The sequence below is a fragment of the Pestalotiopsis fici genome (assembly GCF_000516985.1).
Source record: "Pestalotiopsis fici W106-1 unplaced genomic scaffold PFICI_Scf_3, whole genome shotgun sequence".
NCBI lineage: Eukaryota > Fungi > Ascomycota > Sordariomycetes > Amphisphaeriales > Sporocadaceae > Pestalotiopsis > Pestalotiopsis fici.
Window position 1 is genome coordinate 3,504,801 of NW_006917093.1, and position 22,830 is coordinate 3,527,630.

At 50.4% G+C, this 22,830-nt stretch overlaps 6 protein-coding genes across 6 annotated transcripts; 4 read left to right on the plus strand and 2 right to left on the minus strand.

The window, feature by feature from the left end:
* Nucleotides 1-1,474: 1,474 nt before the first annotated feature.
* PFICI_05200 (Acyl-CoA desaturase) lies at nt 1,475-2,964 on the plus strand (the record flags this gene model as incomplete). Its single annotated transcript, XM_007833781.1, has 2 exons — nt 1,475-1,757; nt 1,829-2,964. 2 exons carry the CDS (start codon nt 1,475-1,477, stop codon nt 2,962-2,964), a joined length of 1,419 nt encoding a protein of 472 aa, XP_007831972.1.
* Nucleotides 2,965-4,428: 1,464 nt separating this feature from the next.
* PFICI_05201 (uncharacterized protein) lies at nt 4,429-8,062 on the minus strand (the record flags this gene model as incomplete). The annotated part of the gene is made up of 2 exons (XM_007833782.1): nt 4,429-7,265; nt 7,330-8,062. The coding sequence occupies 2 exons, from the start codon at nt 8,060-8,062 to the stop codon at nt 4,429-4,431; spliced, it is 3,570 nt and encodes a 1,189-aa protein (XP_007831973.1).
* A 3,112-nt stretch (nt 8,063-11,174) lies between these two features.
* On the minus strand, nt 11,175-11,666 carry PFICI_05202 (uncharacterized protein; the record flags this gene model as incomplete). The annotated part of the gene is made up of 1 exon (XM_007833783.1): nt 11,175-11,666. One exon carries the CDS (start codon nt 11,664-11,666, stop codon nt 11,175-11,177), a length of 492 nt encoding a protein of 163 aa, XP_007831974.1.
* Nucleotides 11,667-16,440: 4,774 nt separating this feature from the next.
* Nucleotides 16,441-17,935, plus strand: PFICI_05203 (uncharacterized protein; the record flags this gene model as incomplete). The annotated part of the gene is made up of 4 exons (XM_007833784.1): nt 16,441-16,655; nt 16,912-17,203; nt 17,277-17,531; nt 17,612-17,935. 4 exons carry the CDS (start codon nt 16,441-16,443, stop codon nt 17,933-17,935), a joined length of 1,086 nt encoding a protein of 361 aa, XP_007831975.1.
* Nucleotides 17,936-19,752: 1,817 nt separating this feature from the next.
* On the plus strand, nt 19,753-20,740 carry PFICI_05204 (uncharacterized protein; the record flags this gene model as incomplete). Its single annotated transcript, XM_007833785.1, has 2 exons — nt 19,753-20,364; nt 20,435-20,740. 2 exons carry the CDS (start codon nt 19,753-19,755, stop codon nt 20,738-20,740), a joined length of 918 nt encoding a protein of 305 aa, XP_007831976.1.
* Nucleotides 20,741-21,230: 490 nt separating this feature from the next.
* PFICI_05205 (Electron transfer flavoprotein subunit beta) lies at nt 21,231-22,258 on the plus strand (the record flags this gene model as incomplete). Its single annotated transcript, XM_007833786.1, has 3 exons — nt 21,231-21,281; nt 21,430-22,063; nt 22,176-22,258. The coding sequence occupies 3 exons, from the start codon at nt 21,231-21,233 to the stop codon at nt 22,256-22,258; spliced, it is 768 nt and encodes a 255-aa protein (XP_007831977.1).
* Nucleotides 22,259-22,830: the final 572 nt, after the last annotated feature.

The window sequence follows — 22,830 nt, forward strand, 5'->3', positions numbered from 1 at the left end:
GGGTATCAATGCTGCATTGAGGTATGCAATCTGGGCAATTGTAAGTGTGAAAAGTACGTACCTTCTACACGCTACCAGAGGCACCAGACATCAAATTGGCACGGGCGCCAGTTCCGGGTCACCACTGATGGAGGCTGGTTGGCTGGAGACAGTTGATACCCACCTAATCAGGAAGGACCCCTGTTTCGCCCTCCCATGGCGTCTTGATTTCCTGGCCAATCACCGTCAACCCAACTCCCAACAATTTCCCCCAACAACAACGACATGTTGCCCTGGAACTGGGAACATTCAGTCAGCACTCAGCACTGTCAGTTATCCACGGTCGAATTCTTTGGAACCAGCGGCAACATGACACCCAAGAACCGAGGATTCGAATCACCATATGGAGAATTGAGATTGGCCAGTCAGTGGCGGCCATGCTGTTCGGTTACGGATCTCTTTCCCCCTTGTTTGCTGCTCCCCAGTCCCCCACGTTTGTGATTGTCCGGGTTTTTTCGCCTCGGCTATGACTTTCTTTGGTTGACGTGCCCGTGACGATCTGTTGTTGTTCACCTTTGATCATGTGCTTGTGATCATCGCGCAGACTTTAGCAAAGAAGTTATCCCCTATGAGCAGGATGTTTTTCCCTTGTGGACTGAGTCTAGTCAGCTATAAACGCAACATGGCAAGAGTTTATCTCTGGTCCATGACAAGCAACCAAACGTGAAATTCTTAGGGAATCCGTCTGATTTTTTATACAATAACCACTGGACTGCATATGTCAACTAAAAAGACCCTGTCTGTTGTTGGACACTTGAAAACAAACAGTGTGCTTCAAGGTGAAACTTGATCAACCACGTTGGGTGGAATGTCAAAAAGTAACTAATAAGGCAACTCACGCAAGAACCAGAGCCAAGCTACCGAGTATGCGTGTAGAGTGATTTTAGTATCAAGAGTTTTATACTGGGCATAAGGGGTCTCTTTTACCCCATTCCGAGTAATTTACGTTACCAAGCACATATGCTTGCATGCAAACAATCAACACAACAAGCCATGCAACATCATCTGCTGTGCCGACCGCCCCCAAACGAATGAACTGGACTGATCTGGACGCAGGGTCATCATACCCATTGACTTGCCCGAGAGGCAAAAAAAAAAAAACAAAACCAACCATAGGAGCGCCACTTTGTTCGCTCTGTCCCCAGTCCTAGTCCCCGCCATCTTGCCCATCTGTCCCACCAAAGCCAGACTCTACACACTAGGTACCCACCGCATAGTACTTTGGTACCTCTGCCTTCCTTCTCGATAAATATTCTTCTCTCAGCCCGTCCATGCATTCCTCTTTTGTTTCCTTCCCCCTCACGCTGTTCGTCAAACACCAACAAGTCCTCGATACTTATCTCGAGGCCCGATAACATCAACAACTTATCGGTTTCCTTTTTTTTTCCATCCTCCGTTTTTAATTTGCTCTCTCATTCGATCGACATTGTCCATCATGTCGTCGGATGCTAAGGCCCCGGTGGGCACGCCTGTCATTGACGGCACCAAGGACTACAAGCCTCTGCGAGGCAAGGGCTACGACCTGAAGAAGCCGCACATCACAGAGACCCCAATCACTTGGGGCAATTGGTACAAGCACGTCAACTGGTTGAACGTCACCTTCATTATCGGCGTCCCCCTGGCCGGCTGCATCGCTGCTTACTGGACTCCTCTTCACCTCTACACTGCCATCTTTTCCGTGGTGTACTACTTCAACACCGGTCTCGGTATCACGGCTGGTAAGTCAACCAGAGCACATGACTGGGGCTCGCTCATCTGGGAGATATTGTTACTAACATTGCACAAAAAGGTTACCATCGTCTCTGGGCACACACTTCCTACAAGGCTTCTACCCCCCTCAAGATCTACCTCGCTGCCGTCGGTGCTGGTGCTGTGGAGGGTTCTATCAGATGGTGGTCTCGGGACCACCGTGCTCACCACCGATACACCGATACCGAGAAGGATCCCTACTCCGTTCGCAAGGGCCTCCTGTACTCTCACCTGGGATGGATGGTCATGAAGCAGAACCCCAAGCGTATTGGCCGTACCGACATTACTGATCTCAACGATGACCCTGTTGTTGTCTTCCAGCACACTCACTTTATCAAGTGTGTCATCGCCATGGGTCTTGTGTTCCCAATGCTGGTCTGCGGTCTTGGCTGGAATGACTGGGCTGGCGGTTTCATCTACGCCGGTATCCTCCGTATCTTCTTCGTCCAGCAGGCCACTTTCTGCGTCAACTCTCTGGCTCACTGGCTCGGTGACCAGCCTTTCGACGACCGCAACTCGCCCCGTGACCACGTCATTACTGCATTGGTTACTTTGGGTGAGGGTTACCACAACTTCCATCACGAGTTTCCCTCCGACTACCGCAACGCCATTGAGTGGTGGCAGTACGACCCCACCAAGTGGTCCATCTGGACCTGGAAGAAGCTCGGCCTCGCCTACGACCTCAAGCAGTTCCGCTCCAACGAGATCGAGAAGGGCCGTGTTCAGCAGCTGCAGAAGAAGCTTGACCAAAAGCGTGCTATTCTCGACTGGGGTACTCCTTTGGACCAGTTGCCCGTCATTCACTGGGACGACTTCGTCGCCGAGTCCAAGAACGGCAAGGCTCTTGTTGCCATTGCTGGTGTCATTCACGACGTAACCGACTTCATCAAGGACCACCCCGGTGGCAAGGCTCTCATTTCCTCCGCCATTGGCAAGGACGCTACTGCCATCTTCAACGGTGGTGTCTACTTGCACTCTAACGCTGCTCACAACTTGTTGTCGACCATGCGTGTAGGTGTTCTCCGTGGTGGATGCGAGGTCGAAATCTGGAAGCGAGCACAGTCCGAGAACAAGGACACCATTGTTGTCAACGATTCGACTGGGCAGCGCATTGTCCGAGCTGGCGACCAAGTCACTCGCCTTACACAGCCCATCTCGAGCGCAGAGGCTGCATGAGTAATGACACTGGAGGTTTAATAGGATTCAACAATTTGAACGAGGCAGTGTCTCGCAGAAGGGCACATGCATTGGAGGGATACAACAAAAGAATAGACTCGACAAGACTGTCAAGATTGTGTGGAGGGGTGTACCACGTGATTTTTACGGGGCAGCTCAATTAACCACTCACGCTTGTGAGGTCCCGTTCTGTACATAGAATATCTATTTCGTCGTTGGACGGAAGCGAAGATTTGGCTTTTCCCATGGAGTTCAGGAGATTCTGGTTCACAACAACGGCGCATGATCAAAAGACTGATCAAATAGGACTGAAATTCATCAAAATAAACAAATCACATGATTAAAATTATCATAAACATCATAAATACTGATTTCTTATGTGCAAGTTTTTGTTAACGAATATGCTAAACTCAAGGTACTGTAATGTATGTAACTAGTGTTTTTAGTCTTCCCTACCAATTTAAGGCTAGGTAATTGTACTGCCCCAACATTATCGGCAGTCCGGGATAGAAAAAAAACCCAAGTCGAGTTGAAAAGAAAGTGGATCTCGCGGTTATTGGAGCGAGGCGAAAATGTTCGGTCTCACATGTCAATCAGCGTCCCAGTCGGTCCCCCAACGGATCGGTATTTTTCTTAAAAACCCTTGGCCGCTATCAGCCCTATGATGCAAGATGTAGTCTAGTTTCATTCAAGAAATTTGATGACGACCATGGACTTTTTACGTGCAGTGATCCTTGTCTGCCATTACATAGTCGCAAGTGACGCAAAATAGTGATTTACATGTCAATGGAGAGATGTGCACATGTGATTTTTATGTCACGGAACAATTGATCGCATGATTGGGGGGACAAGACCGAGGAACGTAGGACAGACTGTAGACCTGTGGATCATTATCTCTCTAAGCTGGCCAAAGCATCAAATGGTATCTCAAGTAATAGACAAGGGGAACCGTGAGCGACTCTTCTCAAAAGAGATAGTCCACAATGGGACGAGCGCAAATGCTTCCGCCGTTCCAGCCCTCCAGAAGCTGAATATGCCGATGGTCCTTGACTCAGACTCCCTCCTCCCCGACTCCCATGAAAGATACAACGCCGCGCCCTCACTGAGATCAAGGCACAAGGCTCCCATTCTTGGGTCTTGTCCTTTGGATCCCAGCCGAGGCAAATGCAGACCGCCAACTCCGCGTAATGCAACTCGTGTGAGAATATTCTTCGTAAGTCTTCATTTATAAACATGAAACACCAAACTCCTTTTTGACCAAGCTCGCTGCTGTCGGTCGAATTATTGTGAGAGAAAATCTGGGCGAGGCACCATGACGGTACACTATGCACCCATTTGAACTCCACGATGATGAAATCGGGACCTCGGTCGTCAGGTTTTGACAAAATGTGCAGAGCAATGTACATGATTGTTACATCCACGTCATAGCCGTGCCTTGCTCAACTGCAACACCCTGCCACTGAATCATCTGAATAGACTACGCAAGTCCATGAGTTTCTGCTTTGCAGCTTCACCTTTGTCCATAGCCTTGCCACGATTCATGGACAAGTTGGCTAGTCTGTTCTTCTTATCTTGGAGTGCCAGCATCTTCTCCTCTATACTGTTCTCCATGATGTAGCGGACGATATTCACTTCACGCTTCTGACCGATTCGATGAACACGATCAACTGCCTGCGCCTCTGCGGCCGGATTGTACTGAGGCTCCATGACGTAAACATTATTGCCTGCAGTCAAGTTTAGGCCAAGACCTCCCGCTGTGATCGAGACAAGAATCACGTCGACTGCAGGATCATCACGGAACCTGTCCATGGCAGCTGTGCGGGCTATCCGAGTCATCTTGCCGTCCAGTCGGGTGTAGACAATGCCCGCGTTGTCCAAGGCAATTTGGATCAGGTCGAGATGGGACGTCCAGCCTGAGAAAACCACCGACTTGAACCGTGGCTCTTCTGGGCAGGCGTTGCTCTTCTCCTGCAATTTCAAGAGGTCCTCGACAAGTGCTTGTGTCTTGGTGTGCGGTCCACCATAACCATCAGTGTTCATTGATTTCTCCTTGGACGAACCCGTTGCATGGTGAGACTCATGTTCAGCTTCGGCCTTGTCTTTTCGTAGCTCAACCAGCCTGAGGTTGGCGTTTTCTTTTTGGCATACTGGGCAAGTTCCTAGCGACTGACCTCTAGTCCACTGGTCCCACAAAGGTTTACAAGAGGGACAGAAAAGGTGAAAGCAGGAAGATGAGATATATCCGAGCAAATTCTCTTCGCGTTCGTTCTCGACATCGGATTCCTCACCGGCCGAGCTCAAAGACTTGCCACAGCTCGCACAGCCATCACTGTTGGTTTGAACCATGAGATCCCAGTTCTGATAGGCGCGGGCCTCTGAAAGTGCAGCCTTTTGAGCGTCGTTGTCGTCATCACTGTCGAGATCAATAGCCGATTCCTGTGTCATGCCTTGAACTGCTTGAAGATCGTCATTGTTTAGGAGTTCCTTGCCATGTGCCGAAATTAGACGGAGCCGGAGAATCGATTGCAGAATGTGGATGTATGTTCTTCCACCGATCAACTTGTCTTGCCCACGGCTTATCACCTCGACCTTGTCCTGCGCCTGCTGTTCAAATAGCCTGTACAGCTTCGCCTCGGTCGGCGAGAATTGAAGTTTGACGATCTGATCCTTCCTGGGCGGCAGATGAATCTTATCCTTGAGACGACGGAGAGTAACGCTATCGACCAAAACCCGGAGCTTGGGGACAATCTCGGTATCGCAAGCCTTGAAAGGCTGAACAATGTATTGTGTAAAAGTGGTTTTGTTGTCGAAAGGCTTCAACCGGATAAAAGCCAGCAACGCGGCCAAATCGTCCAGCTTGTTCTGCACGGGCGTGCCAGTGACAGCCCAGCGACGATTTGCTTGAAGACGACAAATGGCTTTGAAAAGTAACGTGGACTGCTCTCGGATCATATGCGCCTCATCAAGAGCGATTCTGAACCAACTAATGTCTTCTAGGGGGTGCGGTCCCTTGACACCTCTATGACGGGCACGAAGCTCGCTCGACACTGACCCGTAAGTCGTGATGACAAGATCAAAGTCGGCAAGCTTTCTCGCATCTTTGATGCGATTAGGTCCGTGGTAGATATAGTACTTGAATGTGCCGGGCTTGACATGCTCCTTTATCTGTATCTCCCAGTTTGCAACAGTGCTGAGCGGACAAACAAGAAGCGTGGCTCTCGAATTCAGGATAGGGGTTGTCAGCGCCAACGGCGTGGGGGCGGGCAGATCGAAGCCGCGACTGTGGCCATTCTTCTTTAGGGCAGGAGGTGGAGGTGGCTGCTCTGGTTGGCGTTTGGACCACTCTTCTCCAGCATCCAGTGAGCTCGTAATCAATGATAGAATGCTGAGTGTCTTGCCTAAACCCATCATATCCGCGAGAATACCGCCAAAAGTCTCGGACGGTGGTCGTTGAATCGTCTGACCGGTAATGACATTGTGATATGCCCTCTGTCCATTGTTGCCAAAGCGGACTCTCCAGAATGTATTGATCGCATTGCCGCCATTGCCATTCAAGTCACAGGGACGTTCTCTCATGGTCATGAAATACAGGCCCTGTTTCTGATGCGGAAGTAGCTCCGAGGTTATTCTGGCATCGGGTTCCATCTCAGGCAAATCCTCGCTTCTGGTAAGAGAGTCAAAAACTCCCATGACTTCGCTACGAACTTCCTCGACGGTTCTGGATATTTGCGGATACGAAATGGCTGCTGGAGCTGGAACAAACTGTGCTCTAACAGGGGGGGCTTGCTGCCGGATGTCTCCTGCCATTGGGTTCTCGTACTTGATTCCCTTCTCTACCATGGTAGGATGTATCAACTTCAAGCCCTTTGAAAAGAGATGCTTGGCTACCGGTCGCGATGATTTTCGTGGGCCATACAGGATACAGTTGAAAGCAAGAGCCAAAGAAACTGGCTGTCCGACTTGCTCACCGGGCCGTCGGGGCCGGCTGGGAAGCTTGCTCTCAGTACGAAGGGTGACGTGCGCAGAATCGAGTAATGGTGAAAGACCAAGTGCTGTTTGCCCATCGACTCTACCAACCACCTGTCGCGTGTGGTCTTTGGCTAAAATGACATTGGTTGGGTCGCCCTGCCTTCGACTCAACATTATCTTGACCTGAGGCCACCACTGGTCGTTCAAGGCACGCTGGCCTGGCTTTGGGCTAGGGATCAAATCAAAGTTGATCCTTGCATTCTGTAGCTGTCCAAAACAGACCTCTTGCTCCCTTGCGTCGATAACCTCCAATATGTCGCCATCGTCATCGACTAGCACTTTGTTAGTGTCGCGACCTGGGCGCCTAGACACCGATGATTAGAGGTTTAGACTTACGGCTGAGATCGACAGTGTCGACACGCTGGAGTGCGGGATTCTTGGCAGCCTCCTCTCGTTTGTCCTTGACGTATTGGCCTAGCATGCCGCTCCCGCCGCCACCACCACCACCAAAGCCCGAGGAAGTTGGATCGTCCCCGTCAGTATCTACCTTTCGGCGCTTGATCTGGGGCATGGATGTTCGTGCTTGTACATTGTTCATTCGCTCGAACATGTTGCCGAAGCCGTTGACTGGAGTGTGCGCGTGACTGTGGATGGCGCTGTCTGGATCTTGTGGAAAGAAAGACGATGGAGTGCTTGCGCTTGAACCTGTGCCATCATTGGGACTCGAGAACTGAAAGTCTAGAAAACGCATATCGCTCGAGTTTGCATTGCCATTTGTTTCTTCACTCTGCGCGGTCGTTGGTGGCTTTGTTGGAGCTGCATAACCCTTGGGATTTAGCAAGAGAGCCGGATTGATGGGCATATTCGGGGCAGGGGCACTGCTCGCGGCAGGCGAGCCATTCGCAAAGTTGTTCGGGGGGTGAAAGCCTTTGTACTTGTCAATAAAGATATCTTCTTCATGTTGGATTTGGTCAAGATCATTATCATCGCGCGTGTACTGCTTGCGCCAAACCAGATCTGCTTTGTGCTGAGGAATCTCCTCGCTGTGGCTTCGACGCTTGCCGAGCGCTGTAGTTGAGGCCCTGGGAGAATGGTGGGCTTTACCATAAGTGTGGTTCCCCGAAGCCATGATAGCTGCCTTGTAGTGCACCGGCTGCCGGTGACCAGTGCGGCTGAATGCAGTTGTCGTCTTCAAGCAGCAGTGGTAGAACAGGACCTCATCACAAAGGCCAAACGGTTTGTTCTAACCTAGGTAGGAGCTCTCTGCACGTAGCTGTAGTATCATCAATGCGCGCGCGCGGGTGGGCGACCGGGCGGATCTGCGCGTTGCGCCCCAGAGCTTCCAAGTCGAATGGGCTTTGTTACAGGGGCGCGTTCGTGCCACGAGTCGAGAAGTAACGAATTCGAGGCTGTGCGTTCCCTTGTTTGCCGGGTAATGTTCTGGTTTATCCCCCAACGCGACGTCGAAAATAAAGAAAGAAGGGTGTATGGTCCGGAATACTGAGGCCGGGGATGATTGACGGGAGGTAACTTGAGTTCGGATGGTGGGGCAGCAGCAATGAGCGCAACCACAGGTGAATTAATTCCAGAACTAACAGCCGAAGGCGATTTTGGGGATGAATTGTCCCAGAATGAAAGGGCGTCTTATTCTATGTTAAAGACGAGTGAGAAAGAGAGAGAAAATTTTCAAAGTGTGGCAATGTATCCCAAGGCAGAAGGGAGATGGTGATTCTATTTTAGGTTATCTTTTTTTTTGTCTCCCTCTTCTTCTTGCCTTGGGCGCAAGGCAGTAGCCGCATCAAGCGAACGAGTTGATTGTGTAATGGAGGTAATAAGTTGCAGTCAGTGCCCGCAGGTGCGCGTACCTGTACCTGCTAGGCGCTTTGAAATCTGGTGGTGTTTTTTTCTGGCCTTGGCCCGAAATGTGCTTGATTACAAGATAAAGGGAAATCTCACCAGGAAGGAACGCCAGGCTGGCAACGATGGCGCAAAAAAAAAAAGAGGTTGGCAAGATACGGACGAGAGAATAAAAGATAATTCAGGTTACAACGTGCCTGGTCATTCTCATCATGTTCCGCACAATCGAGCTCAAACAGCGCGCCGCTCTTTCTTGGGTAGGTAAGTAGAGAAAATTGTTCGAGTCACGCGGCCCTTGACATAGCAGAGAGATGTGGATATGCACCATAGCTACATTACTGTCGGGCAAGAAAGGCTTCAGATGATCATCCCACGTCGGCTCAAGGTTGCATCCGCTCCAAGGCTATACCTACTCGATTGCCATCATGTATCCAGGGACCTTTTTCTTACACGAAAACACCTCCATACCTCAGGTAGAGGGGTGTGTCTTGGGGGTCTTCCCGTCCTACCCTGCGCATCAAGTATATAGATGGGACACTATATACTGACTGCCTTGTGCATCCCAAGCCTACTTTTTTTTTTTTTTTTTTTTTGAACAGGTACAATTCGGAAAGCGTCACACTTGTTTCCTGCCGTAGTCTGCTGTCCGCAGTCGGTCCGCAATCAAAACTAGAACAGAGTATTTCACCTAGATATATGACAAAGTTTGGTCGCGTCAAAGCTGCATCAGCATTTCTCCAGACATGGTCAAGGTAGTTAGTTCGAGGGTTCTACGTCGGCGATATGTACGAGAATGCTGTTAGCTATGCCCGGCATATAGGTTATTCTCTTGGTGGTCGGTCGATGTCTACCTACCATGCAACCCATCTAAGAGGTAGCCCATTAGCCCCGTCGCCCTTTGTCCTGGATAGAGAAAGATATTCTCTGCCCAACTTACCGAGTTGGTATATTGCATGACCCCTACATTTCCCATTGGGGATGTTCCCAGTTTCCATTTAGACCAGGGCCATGACTGGTAACTGGCGTGGGATAGATGGAGCAACTCTTCCCGCGCAAAAGTCGCAAGCTCTATCGGTCCCATGATCAATGACGAACTATTGGCGGCGTCCCCTAACCTCATATTGATTAGTTGGAGTGTCCACGTGCCCATGCAAGCCTGAGAAGAGAGACCCCCGATTTTGCCTTGGGTGTTTAGTTCGGGGAACGACTAGATACAGAACAAGTAAGTCGGGTTTTTGCAAGTGGAACAAATGTCTTGGCTTGAGGCCTGGCATGCTGTGGTGGTACATGCATGTATGGTAGGGACAAAGGGTAATAAACGGCTTTCAACGGGCAAACTACTCTGTACATATCGGCGAGGATACATGTTCGTAGGCAGGCTAGTTATGTGCTTGTTCTGCATTTGAGTTGACCCTCTTTGGTTTTGATTTTCCGCATGGACGTGAGACCGCCCAGTCATCTGATGTATCTACTAGGTGATGGCCAAGTGCGGATGTCCGAAGAAGATTCACTCTCATACATCTCCCATGAAAAAAAAGGGAAAAAAGAAAAAAGAACACCCGCCCTTCAAGCATTAGTCACTAACCACCCTTTGAAAATTCTCATCAGTGCATGCTTAAGATACCGATACATGATATCAACGACAGTTTATTGCATATGCTTCGTGGTCTCTGGCACAATGTGTGTATAAGTACAATGGTAGCAACGTACACTGTTGACCCAATCTTTCAAGAAGTACCAAGACATCAATCATCGTACAAGTATAACGCCAGCATCCTCACCTTAAACAAGTTGATTTTTCCCCCAGAAATATTTTGAACCCTTGCTCGCCATCGCTCGCTGAGCATCAGTGATAAGTCACCCCGCGTGACCATTGCCGCAAAAGAGCGCAGTGCTCTGCCACCCGCTGGCTTAGCAGGTATTGATGACCCATTGCAAGGGTCATCAGCATGAGCAGGAGGAGGGATAAAAAAAAAAAGCGCCAATTTGCTTCCGTACAAAGTTGATCAATCGTGAATGCGATAACTCCGACTTTTCCGATGCTGATTTACCGCCAGGCCAGATGATCTCAAGTCCTTGTTTCAGGACATATAAGATGCCGCTGTTCGGTTCTGTTGAGGCGTGCTGTGATAACCCCTTGGGCCTATTGTAGGAAGACAGACATGAGCCTTCTCTCTGTTCCGTAGTGTCTGTAGTGGTGCAAGGTGATGCATAATAGTAGTGCGCTTGCCTCATGTACGTGGGTAGTAGTGTGTAGTCTGCATGACAGGGCCCCGTTTATGGGGTCTACCCTATCCCTTTTTGGTGCTTTTGTCTCCAATTTTCTCTCTGTCTTGTTTCTTCTTTTTCGTCGTCAATGCTATTTCACCCCATTTTTTTGCATATCAACCTAGGCCGTTTTGCTTGTCAGCCACGGCCTCTGTCTTGATAACAATTTCGTGCCGAAGGCCGGAGCAGTGCTCGGCTACGGCAGCGTGCTCATGAGGGTGGTGCTCTCGGCCGCGGCTTCGTGTTCTCTGTCGTCTTCTTTTGGGGAGCTCTTGTGAATGAGGTGACCGAGATCTTGAAGGGCTCTGGCTCCTGTGCCGGGCAATCAGCCGTGCCATGCGCAGAATCTTGCGTCGCGTGGGCGACAATGATGCATCCCTCATGCGCGACACGTTCCTCGAGCCGTCCAGGCGAGACGTCGACCGGAATCGGGAACGGCCTCGAAATGTCGTAGACTCGCCCGAGGGCACTTGTCTTGTGGTGACTGTCAAGAAGGGTGCGGGGCTTCGGCGTCGTTTGCGACCTCGCTGGTCCGCCTCAGCCGACGACAGGGTCGTTAAATAGACCTCTGTCGTCAGTCTCTCAGTCCCAAGAGTTTGAGTGTCCATCCTCTTGGATACGATATCGTTCTCTCCAGGAGTTGTAACTAGATTGTTGGAAAAGAAGAGCAAGGTGTGTTGTTGGAGGAGTAGACTCTTTATACTACTCCTATATCCGTCGGTAGCAGCGCGAGATAGTCCCCAGACCGCGTCTACAGCCTCATATAGAGTGGAGGCCTGCGGTGGTGTCTGGTGGAGTTGGTGGAACAACGCCTGAACAATAAAGCCAAGGGTGTTTGTTCTAATAATCTGCAACTGGTATGGGCCAACGGGAGGGGAAAGTTTATGTCAGGATGGTCTCGGGAAATGGTTTGTGACAAATATAACTCTCATCAGAAAAGTCGCTGGCTCCGAGGGAATGTCAATGATGTAAATTCGTCCTTTAGTGACGGATTGATTGAAGCAACGGGAAAGGGATGATTCTGGATGGGTGTTTGGCTCCTTTATGGATTGGCGAACGAGCCACCCATGGGCAGGGATGAAGTTCAATGGATTGATCACTCAGCCAGGGAGAGGTTCTAAGGTGAAACCACCTAGCATAAGACAGCCAAGGGAAACCAAAATACTAATGAGCAGAGGTGCCGATCGCATAGCGAGAGCCATGTGCTTTTTGGGGAACTTTATCAATGCTGCTCACCTACATACTACTAGTCTACGAACATGCCTACATTTTTAGACGGCGTCAGCTTTCGGGGATCCTTAGATCATGGCCGGGGCATGGTGCTTCTGCGCCGAGTGATCCGACACGATTGGTCAGCCTGGATAGCTATGAACTCTCATGCCTCTGCCACCCCATTGAACAATAACCGGGCCAGAAGTCTAAATCATCCCACGACGACTCGGTCCTGCCCATACACAAACAGATGCTGCTGCTTGCCGGGCACTAACACTGGCATCGTCGTTCTCCTCGCAGCTTTGGGGTTGTTCGAAAATGCTGGAGCGTGCATGAGGTAGTTCAGACATGTAGGCAGATAGGTAGGGATGTTTGGCATATGGTGCCATGACGGCCGGTTCCAATCGTGCTATTCAACCTCGGGTGCAACTCAAAAGTTCTGCTTGGAAGTTATTGACTATATCATTCGAAGCGCAGCTTCTGTACGAGACAAGAAGCGTTTGGAGAAACAGACAAGAAAGTCTCGGCGATTTGTCTGCAGCTACGTGCTGCTCGCGTGATGGCCTGATGACGATTTTTATTAATAATGTTAAGGAACTAAACGACTTCCATGTCGAGAGCCCGTGTGCTGGTCATCTCCGGCCCTCCTTGGCATTGGATTCATGGATTCGGATTCCTATGGGCACCTACCAAGGCCTAAACGCCTCTCGGCATGAGCATTGTTGCACCACCAAGCTAAAAGGGGGGAGCTTAACGGCTATGCTCTCGAGACTTGCGAAAGAGTGTTGGTAAACAGCGGTTTGTATGTAACTCAACCCTTTGAACTCTAAAATTCTGCAAGGACACGGGTGAATGGCGATGAGAAACAGCTTGAGACAACTGGAATGAGAGGGGGTGGGTGCGAAAACTATACTTTTGTACTCTCCGAGTCCGTTCTAACCCACGGCAGTACATTGTGTATGCCAGTCTGGTACCTCCTACTACTACTGAGGCGGCGCCATGTCGTATGGAAGTCATACCAAGATGGCCCTCAGTGGCTCATATCTCGATCGATCTTGGGGGCTAACTATCATGGAGGGAGGCACTCATATATCACCAGTCCTTGTTGGAAATGCGGGGGAGCATTAGTAGGTTGAGGCGCATTTCCCGGAGCAGACTACCTTGATAGCACCAGGCAGATTTGACATTCTTGCAGCTTGTCGGGTGAAGGAAAGAAAGCTGTATCTTCTGATGAATGCTATGCGTCGGCTCTCGCCTGCGCCGAAACTCCAAACCTTTCTTTGCTGCAATGTAGCTACCCAAAAGGAAAGGGACAGTTTTTATTGCGATATAATTTCACTCGAGCAATGTGGCCTGGGCTGGAAATCGAGGTAGAAAGAAGCAGGGCCATTGTTCTAGAATGCCTTTAGTCAACTGCCTTCTCTGCCTTCTCCACCTTGTCGACCAGAGCGTACGTGGTACCAAGTAGAATACCTGGGAAAAATTCCTTGACTCTCAGGTAATATGACCCACAGAGATTACCTTTGCAGTCAGAACAATAAATACATTCATATTCTTACAATTGATATCAAGTAAGCCAGCAAATCGAAAGACTGGCCTAAACATTACACAGTCTTCTCCCCTCCTTCATTTCTTCCTTCTTCTTCTTCTTCATCATCATCATTCTACTTATACTACTACATACTTGGGAAATGGAAACCATAAGGCTGAGTGCGCCCATGTACAAGCGGCCCTCAAAAAGCACCGATGAGCTTGCTCGACGGCGGCCAGCGCTCGCCCCGCTACCCAAGATTTATTTAAGGTATGATCGCAAGCAGGTATGCATTTCCAGGACTATGTATAGCTGAGCGACTGGAGGAGCCCTGCACCGTCACATGCCACAAAGCACCTTTTTCTTTTTCTTTTCTATTAACCATAATTTCTGTCTTTCGTGCGATTTGAGGGCTGCGCCATAATTGTGCCTTTGGTAGCCATCGTTTGGATCACAGCATCCCGTGGCCATATCAGGCGTCATTGCTGGCGAGCATTGAGCCCCTATCATTGTCAGCGCTGCAAGCAAGGATCAATAGGGGCGGTCTGGTTTTTGTTCTTTATCAATGGAATTCAAAGCCAAAGGCGGCTGGGGATCCAAGCTGACAGGGCAATGGTGTCTGCAGGGTATCTTGAGCGCCCCGTAAGGGGTAGCTCTAGAGCTATCCTTGTGGCGTTCGACACCGTGCCCTGAGATGCTTCTTTGATCTCTTCTAGAAGGTGGTTGCAGACTTGTTGAATGTCTAGGTAGCCAGGCCAGGGTTGTCAACACCATGAATGCGCGTAGCTTGGACGCGGGAGACGGCTTGTCGCTTTACCTGTGGAGTGCCTCTTGAGGCTACCATTCAGATGCTACCTACTATGTACACCGGGAGCCAACCGGCGCACAATGCGACCCTGCTGCGAATATATAGTCTCTCTTGCCAATGCCCACTGAAGTAGTCCAATTTGCGCACTTCATGCAAACGATATCAATATCAACCTCGAGACAACTCATTCAATCAAATTACATCTTTACACGTGGCACGTAACAAGGTACTACTACAATAAAGGTCCAAACCTCAAGTATTTGGCATATCTTGGGAACCGCGAGCGCATTTTGACGATGAGACATGGTCGATAACAATACATTTCGCCTACCAGATATCAAACTAGTGAGTGGCGATAACTAAGCCAGGCCTATGATGCAAGAATAAGGACTGACTGGAAAACGAGTCGGGCGCTGGGGATTTCCACAGGCGAGACAGGAGGCCTGTGTCATTCTTCCTTATAGAGCCCCTAGAACCCTGGTCTGACCAGGACAAGCAACGCCGTTCCTCCACCAGCAACGGAGATCTAGGCAACCTAGCTTCCAGAGTGGATTATGTTCGTCAGGGCACCCCTCTTGCTAATACAGCTCCTCTGTGATCTGTTTGATATCTCGCAACCCAACACGATACGTATCAAGTCTATAATCCTCGGCAGTACTAATCAGATGCGTGGAGGGAGTCATTTCTTCGGGGCTTTGATCATATAGACTCTAGTTGTAGACGAAACAGCGGCCCGTCTGTCGCAAGAGTCGACCAGGAAATGCTAGGTAGGCAGGTTCGGTTACGTGCTCCGTTATCGATTGCATTCCATCATAGCAGCAGATCACTTCAGACACACACCCCCAGTCATGGTCGGTCTAGTGTAAAGACTGGGCAATGACTTTCTTTTCAAAATAAAATCTCGACTTCTTTCGCAGGTAAGGATTGCTATATGCGCTTCTATAATTGACATGACCGCATTCGTTTGCACCTATGTAGAAAAACGCAGGCAATTTTCCAACATTTGTTGGGATGATGCAGCCGTACCCCAACTGAATGTATAATATATACCTCTGGGGCAAGGGCAAGCCTGTTTGGAAGGTTGCTAACTGCTGGCCTTTCTTTGTCCTTTCCGTTATTTGTCCTATTGTTTCTCTACACAAAGACAAGATGACGGAAACGACGGCGGCGGCTGCTGCAAGTTGAGAGCACTGTACTAGTTGAAATTGAGCAACAAGCCGAAGCAATCCAAGCCTTCGATGCATTGAGCGCCTCAGCTTGCGCTACAAATTGCATATCAGTACGACATTGCGGAATTCTTGTCAGAGACACTTTTGTATCTGATCTCACATGCACATATGATTTTATCCATGAAGAAATTGGAATCATTCGCATGCCATACAAGCCAGTCAAACTACTACTTGCATTGTTTGTCCCATTTCCTTCCTGTATTGCGCCTACCCAATACGCAGGAACCACGACGACAAGCAAATCCGATCCCAGACAATCGCTCCTGCCACCCCCCCGCCGTGTCCCCACCAAGACGCTAGCCCCTTCCCGGAGAATTAATTATTTTTCGTGGCCATTCTGCCATTCGACGACCTCCCTTCTCTCCCTCCTCTTCACACCTGTCAATCACAACACACAACTCAAGCCATCTTGTGTCAACACCAACACCTCCGCAAGCTTCCTCTCACTGTATCTAGGGCACGAAGCCACCCTTTAATCACTCCCCCATTGATCAGAGTTCAATTCCACCGAACGAACCCCCGTGACAACTCAACATCAACTTAACGTCCACACTATCCACACCAACCCCAACCGCCCAACCATCAATCACCATCAAGTCAAAATGGCCAGCACCGTGGAGAAAGTTGCTGATGTCGCATCCGATGCCGTCAACGACGTTACCAACGCTCTGAGCAACACTTCCCTCACCGGCAAGGACGAGAACAAGGATGCCGCCGTCCATGCCAGTGCCGCCGAGGGTCGCCGCCTGTACATCGGCAACCTCGCATATGCGACAACTGAGGGGGAGTTGAAGGAATTCTTCAAGGGTTACCTTGTGTAAGTCTTGCCTCCATCTTCCATCTGCTCTATCGAATATCTCTCCGTGATGATCAAGGCCTCCCTTCCCAAGCTTCCCGCCTGGCTTCAAGCCCTCGTGACTCATCTCCCCCGACGATTTCACTTATCAATGATCCATCTGGGTACTGTTTACGGGAATACCACCAAGAGCTATCAGTGGAATCCTCGATTACCCCCACTAATCGCCCGACATGACAAACACGGCGTGGGCATTGCTAACAACCCCATCTTGTAGCGAGTCCGTTTCTATTCCCAAGAACCCCCGTACTGACCGCCCTGTCGGTTACGCTTTCGTTGACCTGTCTACCCCCACCGAAGCCGAGCGCGCTATTGCTGAGCTCTCGGGCAAGGAGATTCTCGAGCGTAAGGTCTCGGTTCAACTTGCCAGAACTCCCACCTCCGCTGGTGAGAAGACTGAGAGCGCTGCCAATGGCGAGGGTGCCGAGGGTGCCCGCCGCAAGGCTTCTGGTCGTGGTCGCGGTCGCGGACGTGGCCGTGGTGGTCGTGCAGGCCGCGCCGGTCGATCTGTACGTTTGTGACACTGCGCATCGAGCGCTCATCATTCATCGTTACCAGCATATCGTGCTGACATGTCTTTAGGACGGAGGAAATGAGGAAGCCCCCGCCACCGAGGAGGCTGCTGCCGCTCCCGCCGAGGCAGCTACTACTGAAGAGGTTCAACCATTGAGCGACATCACCAACAAGATCAATGCTGACTCATCCAAGACTGCCAAGGACAAGCAGGACAAGAACCGCCCTGCTCAGAAGCGCGAGCGCGGACCCCCTGCCGACGGTATCGCCTCGAAGAACAAGGTCATGGTTGCCAACCTGCCCTACGACCTGACCGAGGAGAAGGTAAATCAACCCACGATTGCTCGTGTACTAGAGTACTGTTTCGCAAGATGCACAATGCTGACTCTTTTTCGTCTCTACAGCTCAAGGAGCTCTTCGCAGCATACGAGCCATCTTCTGCCAAGATTGCTCTCCGCCCAATCCCTCGCTTCATGATCAAGAAGCTCCAGGCCCGTGGTGAGCCTCGCAAGGGACGTGGCTTCGGTTTTGTCACGTTGGCCTCGGAAGAGTTGCAGCAGAAGGCCGTTACAGAGATGAACGGCAAGGAGATTGAGGGTCGTGAGATTGCTGTCAAGGTCGCCATCGACAGCCCCGACAAGACCGACGAGGAGGCTAACATCCCTGCCGAGTCTGAGTCTAAGCCCGAGGAGACCGATGCCGCCGCCGCCCCGGCTGCTACAGCCTAAATCAACCCACCTACCTTGACTAGAAACAACATGTTATCCGGATGAGTGGCCTGTTCAAGCCGACGATTATGAAGTAGCAGGACAGCCCTATCATGAACTAAATTATCAACGCCGTCTGGAAGAGCATTGGAATGAGGGATGATGAAAGAACAAAGGAGAGAACAGGTACGGCTTGTCAATTTCGGTGGAAAGATTCGCAAATGAAAAAGGGAAAAGAAACAGCAAATATGGCCTTAGATATTGTCACACGGGAGGGCAAAGTGACTCCGTTGACAAGATGATATGGGCCTCATGTGCTGCGAATTTTTGGGCAGACATCTTTTTAATTCGCACGACCGTTCTCACTACTTTTGTTGTTATTAATGATGTGTTTTTTTCTGCGAATGTTCCTCCACCATGTACACTAGAGGGACACGATATTGGAGTTTAAGCGGATCGGAAAAGTTTTGAGTGAATCTTGAAAGGCTTGTTCCTCGACTCGAGAATGCATTTGTGATGTCATATGAAGGTGGAGCATGTTTACTGATAGGCTCTAGCTGCCGAGAGGAGGGCGTCTGGAGGTCTATGTTTGCTTGACGAGCCTGGATGTGCCAACAATGAGCAAGAGAGGCTGCGATTTTGACAACTGTCTGCGAATCTATAATCTATACATTGAATGTGCTAGTTCTCGTGGCCATGAGGATACACCTAGCGAGCTAGCATTGCGAATCGAGCAAGGCAAAAAGTCCGTGAAAAATTGTATGTTTGTATTCTTGGTCAGGAAATGCCATTTTATCGTGCGTATGCGTCAATGTACAGCTGAAAGTCACATGTGCAAAATGTCTCACTTTCAGGGCGTACAAAGAGTCAGTCGTAAACTGAAAATCAATCGGCTGTCATTCGTAGCCTATTAGAGTGATTTCGGAACAATGTAACGCTGGCTGGCGGTCAAGACATATGTGGTTTCCATATATATCTGGTTTTATAGTGTGGTAGTAATGGGTATTGGTTGTACTGTATCAAGAGCGGCGCACATTACGTCTGAGCCCTTGAGCTCACTAACACCTGGAACTGGCGGACCACTTGGGGGGGATGGATGGATGGTAAGGGTACCGAAAGTACGACGCGCACTACAAGTACCAAAACCGCCGCACCGCACCCACCCACACACGGCCAGAGGAATCTAGACACCTTGATAACAAGTGGAGTTGCTCCAGACCAGACTTCTGTAAGTCGACGGGGCGCTGAAGATAGACTACTATGGGACACAATTAACCTCAAGTGCCTCTGAGAGAGCTGTGCCCTTTTTTGCATGTGGCCCTTTCTGTTCGTCAACTTTGTCTCAAAATATACATTTGGTCGCGCAACTGCATTCCTCAGTTTGGGCGTCTGTTCTGTCTTGTTCAGCGCTCAAACTTAAGCTGCATCTGGCAACATCCCCTAGTTGTAGGACCGAAACGACTCCTCGAATCCCACCCAAAGCGCATCAGGACAAAAACACACACATACAAGATGGCTTCGTCAGCCATGTGGGAGGTTGATCCCGAGACAAAATCAAAAGTCAGTTCAAACCGAATCTCGCATATATACGCATTGTTTCGGCGGCGGCGCATCATTTGATTGTCTTTGATGGGGGGACAGAATCTTGGCTAACCTCGTACCCCTTTCCGCCACAGCTCCTCGCAATCCAAAAGACGAATAACAACAACAACTGCTGCGACTGCAATGCACCGAACCCACAATGGGCCTCTCCCAAGTTTGGCGTCTTCATTTGTCTCTCCTGCGCCGGAGTACACCGTGGCTTGGGGGTCCACATCTCCTTTGTGCGCTCCGTGACCATGGACGCTTTCAAGCAGGCCGAGATTGAGCGCATGCGCCTCGGCGGCAACCAGGGCTGGCGCGATTTCTTCGAGAACCACGAGGACACCAAGATGATGGGACTTTCCTGGGACGACGCCACTATCGCTGAGCGGTACAGCGGCCAGGTTGGCGAGGAGTGGAAAGAGCGTCTAAGCGCCAAGGTTGAAGGGCGGGAATATGTGCCTGGGGAGAAGAAGAGTGCTCCCACACAAAAGCCAGCCCAGCCAAAGCAGGCCAGCAGGACTGGTACGCCTCTGCAGGGTGTGGCAACAAGCGGGAGCCGAACTGCTAGTCCCAGCCGTCCTGGTGTCAAGGCCAAGGTTGACGACAAGTACTTTGCAAAATTGGGCGCCGACAATGCCTCGCGATCGGAGGCCCTGCCCCCAAGTCAAGGTGGCAAGTACTCTGGCTTTGGAAATTCGCCCATGCCGTCGCAAAACCAGGGCGCCGGCCAGGCTTTGCCAAATTTTCAAGACTTGCAAACCGATCCAGTGGCTGCCCTGAGCAAGGGTTTCGGCTGGTTCACCAAGACAGTTTCACAGACGGCCAAGACGGTCAACAGTGATTATATTCAGCCTACTGCCAAACAGGTTCGTGTTGCTACATACTTGTGAACTAGGGTCGTGTCCAGGACCGGGACTAACATGTGGCAAACTGCAGATTTCAGAGTCGGAATTTGCAGCGCAGGCAAGAGTGGCAGCTGGCAATGTAGGAAGGGCGGCGCAACAAGGTGCTAAAAACGCCCAGGAGGGTCTGAACCGCTTTGTCGACGGGCCTGATGGTCAAAGAGCGCAAGGAGGCACTGCAGGCATGGATGAAAGTAAGAGAGCATTCTGGGACGATTTCTCGTCTGTCGCAGACCAAAGACATGGTTCTGGTCCTCAGTACAGTTCCATTGGCACGTCTGCTATGGGCAAGGCAAACAAGGGAGCTGGCAAGAAGGATGAAGAGTGGGATGATTGGTGATGGCAACCTCAGATCTTGTAGTCTGGTTTGTACAGAAATAAGGCCGCCCCATGGACCAAATAAGACGATCACATGTATAGTTAGAGGAGTCTCGGAAGCGTGTTTTCAAAATGCTAGACTGTTGTTCTGTCTATATATTAGTCCACCGTGTTCTGACGGGGAGATGTGTTCTTGTGGCTATCAATTCGTGAAAGAGCAATCGACAAGCAAAACAACAAGGGGATTGACGCTAGCGATTCCCAAGGTAGTTTTGCGGTTGGATCAAGATGATGACCGTTCGTGAAGTCTTGCGTGCATATAGTCGAGCCGGGTCCGCAGAGGGGCATCACGTGTATATGGACCCGAGGTTGGAGCCGGTACTAGCCGGTATCGCTTATGGTCCGGCCGGTAGCTTTTCCCAGCAGCCATCCCGTCATTGAATGCAAGCTCGCGGTCGCCTTTCACGTTACGCTCTATCTGATCTCAAAGCATACAGATTTAAAGCGCCAACATGTCATCTCTCAGAATCCTGGTGCCCATAAAGCGGGTAATTGACTATGCGGTGCGTGCCAATTGTTTGTGCGGAGGGGCGAGGCGAGCGTTCCTACCGGCCGACCTCTACTCCCTCAGAAAACGCCTCGGCAAAACGGATACCAGAGAGGCAGAATGTTATGAACGGGAATAGCTAAGATGTTTTATCACACCAACAGGTCAAGCCCCGCGTCAACAAGGCCCAGACGGGCGTCGAGACGGCCGGCGTCAAGCACAGCATGAACCCATTTGACGAGCTCTCGATCGAAGAGTCGGTACGAATCCGCGAGAAGAAGTCGGCGCCCGTTGAGGATATCTGCGTCATCTCAGCGGGTCCACCCAAGGCGGTAGACGTGCTGCGGACGGCCATGGCCATGGGCGCGGACCGGGCCATCCACGTCGACGTCAAGGAGGGCGAGGAGCTGGAGCCGCTGTCGGTCGCCAAGCTGCTGCGGGCCGTGGTCGAGAAGGAGAAGAGCAACCTGGTGGTGCTGGGCAAGCAGAGCATCGACGACGACTCAGCGCAAACGGGCCAGATGTTGGCGGGTCTGCTGGGCTGGGCCCAGGCCACGCAGGCTAGCGAGGTCAAGTTTGAGGGGGATAACGTCCTCGTCACCAAGGAGGTCGACGGCGGTGTCGAGACTGTCAAGGCCAAGCTTCCCATGATCATTACTACCGATCTCCGTCTCAACGAGCCCCGGTACGCCAGTCTGCCCAACATTATGAAGGCCAAGAAGAAGCCCCTCGTCAAGATGAGCCTGAGCGACCTGGGTGTCGCCAATGAGAGGAGATTGAAGATTGTCAAGGTTGAGGGTAGGTTTTCTCCCAAGTGCATCATATATTACCTGTACTCGCAAAAAATCTTTGCGGGCACGGCAAGTTTCCTGTGTAGTTTTCATACTGACTCGATTGTTTTTCTCTACAGAGCCCGCCCCGAGACAAGGTGGTGGCAAGGTTGAGGATGTAGATGGACTCATTTCCAAGCTGAAGGAGCTTGGCGCCATATAGATACGGCCGTGTATAAAAGTGTAAAGAGTAGACAATTCAATATAAACCGGCACTTGCCTCGTCCAAAATACAGAAAAGCTTGAAAAGGGTTGTCAAGAGTTTGTTGTAACATTTCACGAGCATACATTATCCTGCTTCGCATGTGCCCTTATCAACAGGCAGCCAATGCGGCAAAACGATTCTTGCAACTGTCAGTTGAAAGACGGACTCACGTTTCTTGTTTCGAGGTTAAGAAGATCCGGGAATGCCAGTGCTTTATTAAACAAGCGAGATAATAGGCACGTATAACCATGTAGATAGCATGTACAAGTCTAAAATTGATATTAAATTGTCTTGCAGCAATAGTACTTGCAATTGACTATACAGAAGCGCTATAATTGTACCGATGGCACAATTAGTTTATGGTTATATCACGCAAAACTCGTTTTACGGCATCGGGCATGGGAGCATCTAGATACAGCTGGACAAGTCGGCAAGAACCCCAAGAATCCTCCGAAACATGAACCCAAGTGTCGAGACTAGAGGTTTCTCTGCCACCAATCAGGATCAGAGATAAGCTGACGTTTGTCGCC